This window comes from Protomyctophum parallelum (assembly GCF_964188405.1).
Source record: "Protomyctophum parallelum genome assembly, chromosome: 3".
NCBI lineage: Eukaryota > Metazoa > Chordata > Actinopteri > Myctophiformes > Myctophidae > Protomyctophum > Protomyctophum parallelum.
In genome coordinates this window covers 51,827,998-51,838,409 of record NC_139698.1, presented here as the reverse complement: position 1 = coordinate 51,838,409, position 10,412 = coordinate 51,827,998, and the positions used below count along the sequence as shown (strand labels likewise).

Genomic DNA, 10,412 nt, shown 5'->3' with positions numbered 1-10,412 from the left:
TGTTGTGGCTGAACACCCTGTCAAACCAACAGTCTGGAATGTGGCATCAATTGGAACTGTTTGATTTGTCAACGATGGTAAAGTGTCAATTAGGATAAATCCGATTCAGAATACATTTGAAATTAGACTGAGTATCTAAAGGAGAAGGAGTGTGTAGATCAGTTTGGAATATTTATCTGTATGCAGGTTCAGAAGGGATAGAGGAAACATTTGTTTTGTTACAGAATTAGCTTGTAGTCTAGAAGACGAAGGTGGATTACTATGAACTTCATCCTTGGTTTTGAGGTAAGAGTTAAAACCTTGGCATTCTCTAAAGGCAATTCATGATACTATAGAGTAGACTGAACTAGACAAACTGCATTAAATTCTATAAAAAATATATTTTTCTTACAGAGAGACATGGCTGCACTTCTTCAATTCATCCTCATATCCTGTCTACTTCAAGGTGTGATACTTCACATTTTAATAGTTTGATGATTCATTTTCTTTTATATCTGAATTTAATTATGTTTTATCATGCTTCCCAGGTATTTTATGCCAAGACTGGGTAGCCTTCATGCCTCACAGTATAGACGCACTGAGTGGTTCCTGTGTGATCATCCCCTGTAATTTTCTCGTTGGCCCTGGATGGGATTCCTACCTGGATTCTTCTTGTAAAGCTATATGGAGAAGAGGCTGGAGGCGAACGCGAGTGTTTGATTCCAGTCTCACCAATGGAAATGCGATCTCAAACATCTTCCAGGGCAACCTGACAGGGAATTTGCTTCAGAAGGACTGCACCACCATCTTCAACAACGTTCCATACCATTACGCAGACTATTTCTTCAGACTTGAATGTGATAACGATCTGAAGTTCAGCTATAGAGCAAGTGTCAACATTAACGCAAAAGGTTTTTACTTCTGTTTTTTATTTTTTATTTTGTCCTCTTGGCGTAAGTTTGGTTTTAACATTTAACAGTTGGAGCAGTGTAGTACCATCATGTGTATGGCTGCTTAGATGTGGAGAGTTGTCTCCTATACAGTATGTGCCTAAAATAATGTAAGTTCAAATCTCCCAGTTAGAATCACTAAGGCAAGCCATTCATATTAAGTCTGCCTGATATCCTCCTGTTTCTGCCCTTCTAATGGTGCCAGATTCACCTGATCGAATGATGATCAGAATGTCAAATTGTCAACAACAGTTTTTAACTATTTTGGGGGACATGATCAGCCTCTCCTCAGACTGAAATGGTTCTGCCCCTTAATTGGATGGTAGCCAGTGTTTGTGCTGTGCTGTAGCATTTATACCTCAACCTATATATGCCAATGGGCCAACCTGTTTGATCTAGCAAATTTCCCATCTTTGCGCTTTAGATACTCTGCCCAGACCGACCATAACACCATCCAGGGTGGAGGTGGAGGAAGGGACCTCAGTGAGTTTGAAATGCACGGCTGTAGTCCCCTGTCCCATTCGTCCCCCAACTCTGATGTGGACAACCGGCCTCGGTGACATTGAGGAGAAAATCCAAAGCCAAATCATGACCTCTAATCTGACCTTCGTCACTTCTCACCTCCACCATGGACAGAAGATCTCCTGCACTGCTCTCTACAAACGGCCGTCTGGCAACAGTGACCTCTCACTCGAAAGAAGTTTGACCATTAATATTCTTTGTAAGTACAGTATATAATATATCTCTGCTGTCAGGAAGAAACCACCAACTCCAAACAAATATTGCCTCATCAAAGTTGGTGTTGTGACTTTATATATTGTCAATTACTTGCCTGAAGCACCTTTTAATACTTTCCATTCGTTCAATTATGTTTTTAACCAACACACAGACGTAAATTGTGTTCAATGATTTATGAAGAAAAAAACTTTTAAAAAAAGCGAGTTAGGTGGTTTCCTCCCGACGATATGTTTTGTATATAATCTTTTGTTTTACATTTCACATATTGTATTTTATGCTACGGTTGGTTGCACTGTGTTATGCTACATGTATACATTTCTACCAGATCCTCCTAATAACACATCAGTCAGCCACACTGGACCAGTACTGGAGGGCAGCTCTGTGACTCTGGCCTGCAGCAGCAATGCCAACCCAGCTGTGGAGACCTACACCTGGCACGGAGTTGACGGAGATCAGGTGACTTCAGTGGGTTTCAGGAGGACGCTTTCAATCAAGGTCTCAGAACACAACAGCCAGTTCTACTGTGAAGCCAGAAACAAATATGGGACGCAAAATTCCTCAGTCATTCGGATAGATGTGCAATGTAAGTTATTATTATTAAGGTTCATTTGATCATCGTGACGTCAGCAAGAGAATGGAAAAGAAAAGGAAAATGACATTTATCTAACGATATGAGTTTGTGTCTCCATTGTCTCCAAGTTGCGCCCAAGGACACCTCAGTGTCAGTCAGTCCATTGACTTCAGTACCAGAGGGAAGCACTGTGACTCTGACATGCAGCAGTAAAGCCAACCCGGCTGTGTCCACCTACACCTGGTACAGAGCTGACGGAGACAGCAAGGACATGGTAGAATATGGACACGGACAGACCATTACTATAGACGGTGCCGATCCGAGCCACAGTGGAAACTACTACTGCCGAGCAAGAAACCACCACGGGGAGGATATATCAACACCAGTGGAACTTGATATTTACTGTAAGTTTGATTTTCAAAGGGTTTTTTTTTTGGCTTTCGTCTTTATTTTATAGTTTATAGTATAGTTTATAGTTTATAGTTTATATATTTTATGGAGGGATAGACAGTGCCCAGACCTGTAAGTTTGTTTAACCCATTCTGACCGGGCACCCATTTTGGTGTTATAGCATCATGTTATGCTTTAGCTATTTAAAAATAGCAGATCTACAAGCTCATATCGCGCCACCGAGTGGCGCGATATGAGCTTGTAGGTCTGCTATTTTTGAAAAATCGAAGAGCGACTGACATTTCTAGAATCTGATCTCAGGTCAGAATGTGTTCATCAGACCAGTGTGTGTCCGGCGGAAACCTCGTATGAATCTGATCTCAGATCAGAATGGGTTAACACGATAATACCACTGACGTGCACCAATCTCGCATCACACCAAAAACAGTACATTTCCTGTATGCACTGAATATGGCTCTATTATGTTTTGAAGCGACAATTACTCACGTACAGCTGTGCCATGCCACACATGGTTTGGGGCCAACAAGTCAGTCATGGGCTACACACCATAGTGTCTGGGCCATTGACAAGAAAGCCATTGTCCTGACAACCTCCTGTCTATGTTAATGTCCTCATCACTGAGGTCCGTCTGTCTACATGCGTGCCCAGTGTGGAGATTGTGTGTAGATGTTTGTTCTCTTTTGCCATAGTGGGGTGTTTGCTTATCAAGATGTCATTTCCAGATGCCCATAATGGAAACATTGTTTCCATCAACTGAATACCACTCATACTGTACATCTACTGTTAACTTAAAGAATACATGTTCCTAAATTGTTTTTACTGTCATTCAGTATTTTATAATACCATATACTCAGGTTCCTCCTGGCAATTAAAATACTATACTAAATCCATAATAAGTGATCTCTTTCATCGAAGTCTGACAAAAGACATGTGTTTTCAGATTCTCCCAAGAACACATCAGTGTCAGTAAGTCCCTCTGGTCCAGTACCAGACGGTAGTTCTGTAACACTGAGCTGCAGCAGTGAAGCCAACCCAGCAGTGGACAACTACACCTGGTACAGAGTGGAGGGAGGAGAGGAGGAGGCCGTTGCTTTTGAGAAGGACTTCACCTTCAACGTCACCAAGCTTTCCAGCGACGAGTACTACTGTCAAGCTCAGAACATCCATGGAGCTGACCGCTCAGAGCCCATTAGTATTGATGTCAAATGTAAGACACATTATCTAATTTCATTTGAATTTACCGTACCTTGATTTAGATTTGCTTCGTTTTATTTCAACGATGTGATTCCTTTCCAGTGTGTCAGGCAATATTTGATCTCAATCTTTGGAATGTTTGACATTGGCATCTTGACATGACATCTTTCATCTGGAGACTGTTTTGGCCTTTGCGTCATAACTATAATACACGTTGATATATTTGCAGTTGCTCCTGTGATCCTGACCTCCTCCGGCTGCGTCAGGATTTTGTCTCAGATCAGATGTTCCTGCGAGAGCCACGGTAACCCGCCTCCCTCTCTGCAGTGGGAATTAGCTGGAGAATCGGTCAATGGCTCCGGCGACATCACCATTAAAGATTTGTTCCTGAGCAACACAGTTCTGAGAAGCCTCATCACTTTGCGTGAAGTCGTAGAAGAAGAGATTCCCACTTTAGTCTGCCTCAGTACCAACACAATGGGATTTGATAGTTTTGCTTTCAACATGTCCTCCATTGAGACTCAACCAGGTAATAAAACAATATACATATATAGTTAATGCATCTTCTGTCTTCCAGAAATTGCGTAATATTTGATTGTATCTTGTAGGCGTCCATACGATCTCTCTGTTGATTGGCTCTGCTGTGGGGGCTGTGGGAATGATGCTCCTCTGTGTCCTGATGGAGATCATTTGCAGGTGTTTGACACCTTACACTCACCTTGAATATGAACTTCATGACATTTTTAATTTATAATAATTAGCTTTTTTCTTGTATTCAAGAATGACATTTTGCTTTGGTCTCAAGCAGGAAAAAGACTCCTAAAATAGGACTGAAAGAGACGTCAGAGCCGTTGGCGACTAATGAGGTAATGTGCTTGGAGACACAGTATGTATAGGACTATGTTCAAACGTCTACATACAAACACAAGCATTTAAGACAGGCGACAAGCAGCAACAAAAACGTTTTTCACGTTCAATTCAGAAGAGGATAAAATGGTTTTTATTTTATATATAAAAATGTTATATAAACTTGAAATTTCTAGTACTTAACTTACACTACAGTTATTATGAATTCAACAGTGAATGTTTTTTTTAATGACCCAGTGAGTAGAACGGAAATTGCTTTTACTGTACGTTTCTAGTTATATACACAATTATCCATGACTGACTGCACAATCCAATATCGCAGTGACGTTCCCATCCCTAGACCATTAAAATGCGCCCTATTTGTGTCCTTTTAGGCCACCTCACCACAAGTGGAGGCTATTTATGCCAATAAAGCCATGCTGATGGTGGGTGGAGCAGATGATGTAGAGACTCCCCATGGTGGAGGAGATGATGGAAAGGGTCTCCATGGTGATCAAGGAGGTGATGGAGAGGGTCTCCATGGTGATCAAGGAGGTGATGGAGAGGGTCTCCTTGGTGATCAAGGAGGTGATGGAGAGGGTCTCCATGGTGATCAAGGAGGTGATGGAGATGGTCTCCATGGTGATCAAGGAGGTGATGGAGAGGGTCTCCTTGGTGATCAAGGAGGTGATGGAGAGGGTCTCCATGGTGATCAAGGAGGTGATGGAGATGGTCTCCATGGTGATCAAGGAGGTGATGGAGAGCGTCTCCATGGTGATCAAGGAGGTGATGGAGAGGGTCTCCATGGTGATCAAGGAGGTGATGGAGATGGTCTCCATGGTGATCAAGGAGGTGATGGAGATGGTCTCCATGGTGATCAAGGAGGTGATGGAGATGGTCTCCATGGTGATCAAGGAGGTGATGGAGATGGTCTCCATGGTGATCAAGGAGGTGATGGAGATGGTCTCCATGGTGATCAAGGAGGTGATGGAGAATGTCTTCATGGGGAAGAAGATGATGGAGACACTCTCCATTACGCCACCGTGGACTTTGCAGAATTACAGGCGAGGTCAGAGGGCCAGTGTGAGGAAGGGGAGATCAGAGGACTGGCTTCCAAGACGGCCGAATATGCAGAGCTCCGTCTCAACTCTGGAGGATGTAGAGGAGCAGAAGCTGACGTGGAAGAGATGCCAGCTGACACCGCTTTTGGGCAGAGGAGCGACATGAATGATAAAAACGTTCAAGCCGAGCAGGGAGATGGAAATGGGGTACTAACGCAAACAAACGTTTCTGGTCTTCCAGAGCTGTAGGACATATATAGTTCCAGGTTTAGTATTCACCTGTCAGTAGAGGCCCAACGGGAACATTGGAGGCAGAACAACTCATCAAACAGTCTATGGCAGTGGTTCTCAACCTGTGGGCACTGGTGGGCTAAGAGGGTATTATAAGTAGGCCCCCAAATGATTGGCAAAACACTAAGATTTAATGATATAATAAGATAAGATTAACAATAAATAAGAACTTCAATTATACTATGCTAGTTCCGTCCATTCCATTGATCCGAGGTGGTGGAATTGTTTGATTGATCAATAAAATGAACTGAAAATGCACGCGACCCACCCATCTGACCACTTAACACAGTGTGAAATGTCAATGTGTGTGGTCAATGGGGTGGGGTGCAAACGCGAATGCTATCAATATTTTCAAGAGGGCCCTGATCCAGAAAAGGTTGAGAACCACTCATCTATACATGGTGAGCTGCATAACAGTCAGAAAGAGTGTTAACTGGAGGTCAGGAAACCAAACCTTGTATGTCCGAAACGTTTTTTGTTTTGTTTTTTGCAATAATTGCAAAAATTGCAAAAAGATGAAATATCCCTAACCCTTTGACCTGGAACCCTATACATAACATCACTATAGCCTACATTTCAAACCGGGAACCCCTTTTGGGGTAGTTGTTGCTATACACTATGTACAGTATTTAGCAACATTCTTTTTATAATGTGTAGTTTTTCCAGAAAAGAAATTCAGGATTTAGAAGGCAATTTTAGAATCGGCCTCAGGTCTAAAAGGGATATGGTTTTAGACATAGGCCTATGGCATTTATTTTCTCTGTCCCGACCATTTCCTCTACTCTACATGCTCAAAAAGATCTGAAATATTTGAGAGCCAAAAATCTTCTCAGAAATGTATTGTCCTCAGGTTCTTGACCTCCCTCTGTATGATGTTCTGCAAACTAATAATTTACTGAGTTTAGTAATGTTCCTAATATCCCTCTTGCTGTCTGTATTAATTTATTAATATTTTGAGTTATTTATGAACAGTGTGATGTCAAGGTATTTGTGTTATGGTTTGATTGCTTATGAAAACATTTATCAAAGTATAAAAGCTGGTATATGATATTGATCAGAAGTAAAAAACAAATGTATAATAAAACGTCATGTGTGATTGAACCATCGTGTTGCAGAAGTAAATCACTGTCAAGCTGATGCATAACATTGCAAATACCCTCCAATGCCTCCATTGAGAAACCATTTCAGTTGCCCCAGCATTGCTTGAAGTTTTAGAAATATAGTGCTTTCAAATTTGAGACATTTAACATGGGGCTCAATGGCAGCTCTATAGGCACGTCAAAAATCACTTTCACCTAGAAACTCCATTCACACTTTTTATTATTCAGCTTACTGTGGAGACACATGCTGGAACTTTTTTACTTTGAAATGTTTTATAGTTTCTGAGTTATTTAACTTAAACGCCCAATGCATTCTCTATGGCAATAGCACAAACTTTGGCATGCTACTAGTCCTACATACAAAATGATGAAAAACGAGGATAAATAAAATTCAAAAAACGATGGGCTATAACCCATCGTTTTTCTTTTAATTTTTTAATTTTTTTCAAATCCTCAAAAATGATGAAAAACGGCGTGCTATAGTATGCCGTACGGTATGGGCTATAGCCCATGGTCAAAAATGATGAAAAACTAGGTTAAACTTTTTTTTCAAAATTTTAAAAACGATGGGCTATAAGCCATGTTTTTTTGTTTTGTTTTTTTTAATCTTCAAAAATGATGAAAAACAGCGTGCTATAGTATGCCGTACGGTATGGGCTATAGCCCATGTTAAAAAATGATGAAAAACGAGGTTAAAAAATTAATTCAAAGATTCAAAAAACGATGGGCTATAACCCATCTTTTTTCTTTTAATTTTTTAATTTTTTTCAAATCCTCAAAAATGATGAAAAACGGCGTGCTATAGTATGCCGTACGGTATGGGCTATAGCCCATGGTCAAAAATGATGAAAAACTAGGTTAAACTTTTTTTTCAAAATTTTAAAAACGATGGGCTATAAGCCATGTTTTTTTGTTTTGTTTTTTTTAATCTTCAAAAATGATGAAAAACGGCGTGCTATAGTATGCCGTACGATATGGGCTATAGCCCATGGTCCAAAATGATGACGTTCTGTACCGCAACATACTTAAAAGTATAGCGGTGTATGAGAATGGGTGTTGCGGAGGATGAGAAACTGTTTCTCATCCTCCGCAACACCCATGATGATGTTTTGCTAACAACATAGAAGCCTACATTCTTACACCTAGCAACCCTTACTGTGGAGACACATGCTGGAACTTTTTTTTATTTTTATGTTTTGTAGTTTATGAGTTATTTAACTTAAACCCCCAATGCATTCTCTATGGCAATAGCACAAACTTTGGCATGCTACTAGTCCTATACATACTTACACCTAGCAACCCCATTCTAGCCTACTTAGGTTCATCTTACGGTGGACATGTTTGCCTGAAAAGGAATCTTTGAAATGTTTCATAGTTTTAGAAATATAGTGCTTTCAAATTTACAATGGGGCTCAATGGCAAAAATGAAATTATGAAAAACGGCGTGCTATAGTATATGCCGTACGATATGGGCTATAGCCCGCATGGTCAAAAATGATGAAAAATGAGGATAAAAAATTTAAAAAAAATTAAAAAAAACAATGGGCTATAACCCATCGTTTTTTTCATTTTTTTCCATTTTTTTCAAATCCTCAAAAGTGATGAAAAACGGCGTGCTATAGTATGCCGTACGATATGGGCTATAGCCTATGGTACAAAATGATGAAAAACGAGGATTAAAAAAAATCAAAAATTAAAAAAACGATGGGCAATAACCCATCGTTTTTTAAATTTTTATATTTTTTTCAAATCCTCAAAAATGATGAAAAACGGCGTGCTACAGTATAGTATGCCGTACGATATGGGCTATAGCCCATATCCTCGCGGTGTATAGCGGTGTACTAGAATGGGTGTTGCGGAGGATGAGAGCATTCCTCTCATCCTCCGCAACACAATGCATTCTCTATGGCAATAGCACAAACTTTGGCATGCTACTAGTCCTACATACTTACACCTAGCAACCCCATTCTAGCCTACTTAGGTTCATCTTTTGGTGGACATGTTTGCCTGAAAAGGAATCTTTGAAATCTTTCATAGTTTTAGAAATATAGTGCTTTCAAATTTGAGACATTTAACATGGGGCTCAATGGCAGCTCTATAGGCACGTCAAAAGTCACTTTCACCTAGAAACTCCATTCACACTTTTTATTATTCAGCTTACTGTGGAGACACATGCTGGAACTTTTTTTTATTTTTATGTTTTGTAGTTTATGAGTTATTTAACTTAAACCCCCAATGCATTCTCTATGGCAATAGCACAAACTTTGGCATGCTACTAGTCCTATACATACTTACACCTAGCAACCCCATTCTAGCCTACTTAGGTTCATCTTACGGTGGACATGTTTGCCTGAAAAGGACTCTTTGAAATGTTTCATAGTTTTAGAAATATAGTGCTTTCAAATTTGAGACATTTAACATGGGGCTCAATGGCAGCTCTATAGGCACGTCAAAAGTCACTTTCACCTAGAAACTCCATTCACACTTTTTATTATTCAGCTTACTGTGGAGACACATGCTGGAACTTTTTTTTATTTTTATGTTTTGTAGTTTATGAGTTATTTAACTTAAACCCCCAATGCATTCTCTATGGCAATAGCACAAACTTTGGCATGCTACTAGTCCTATACATACTTACACCTAGCAACCCCATTCTAGCCTACTTAGGTTCATCTTACGGTGGACATGTTTGCCTGAAAAGGAATCTTTGAAATGTTTCATAGTTTTAGAAATATAGTGCTTTCAAATTTACAATGGGGCTCAATGGCAAAAATGATGAAAAACGGCGTGCTATAGTATGCCGTACGATATGGGCCATAGCCCATGGTCCAAAATGATGAAAAACGAGGATTAAAAAAAAAGAACAAAAATTAAAAAAACGATGGGCTATAACCCATCGTTTTTTTTCTTCATTTTTTCATTTTTTTCAAATCCTCAAAAATGATGAAAAACGGCGTGCTATAGTATGCCGTACGATATGGGCTATAGCCCATGGTACAAAATGATGAAAAACGAGGATAAAAAATTTAATTAAAAATTAAAAAAAACGATGGGCTATAACCCATCGTTTTTTTCATTTTTTCATTTTTTTCAAATCCTCAAAAATGATGAAAAACGGCGTGCTACAGTATAGTATGCCGTACGATATGGGCTATAGCCCATATCCTCGCGGTGTATAGCGGTGTACTAGAATGGGTGTTGCGGAGGATGAGAGCATTCCTCTCATCCTCCGCAACACAATGCATTCTCTATGGCAATAGCACAAACTTTG

At 40.0% G+C, this 10,412-nt stretch overlaps 1 protein-coding gene across 1 annotated transcript; it reads left to right on the top strand.

The window, feature by feature from the left end:
* Positions 1-261: 261 nt before the first annotated feature.
* LOC310856745 (myelin-associated glycoprotein-like) lies at positions 262-6,313 on the top strand (the record flags this gene model as incomplete). Its single annotated transcript, XM_083762217.1, has 11 exons — positions 262-285; positions 394-445; positions 528-836; positions 1,354-1,650; positions 1,993-2,250; positions 2,367-2,642; positions 3,590-3,856; positions 4,073-4,372; positions 4,452-4,539; positions 4,649-4,709; positions 5,085-6,313. The coding sequence occupies 11 exons, from the start codon at positions 262-264 to the stop codon at positions 5,997-5,999; spliced, it is 2,847 nt and encodes a 948-aa protein (XP_083618343.1). The 3' UTR covers positions 6,000-6,313.
* Positions 6,314-10,412: the final 4,099 nt, after the last annotated feature.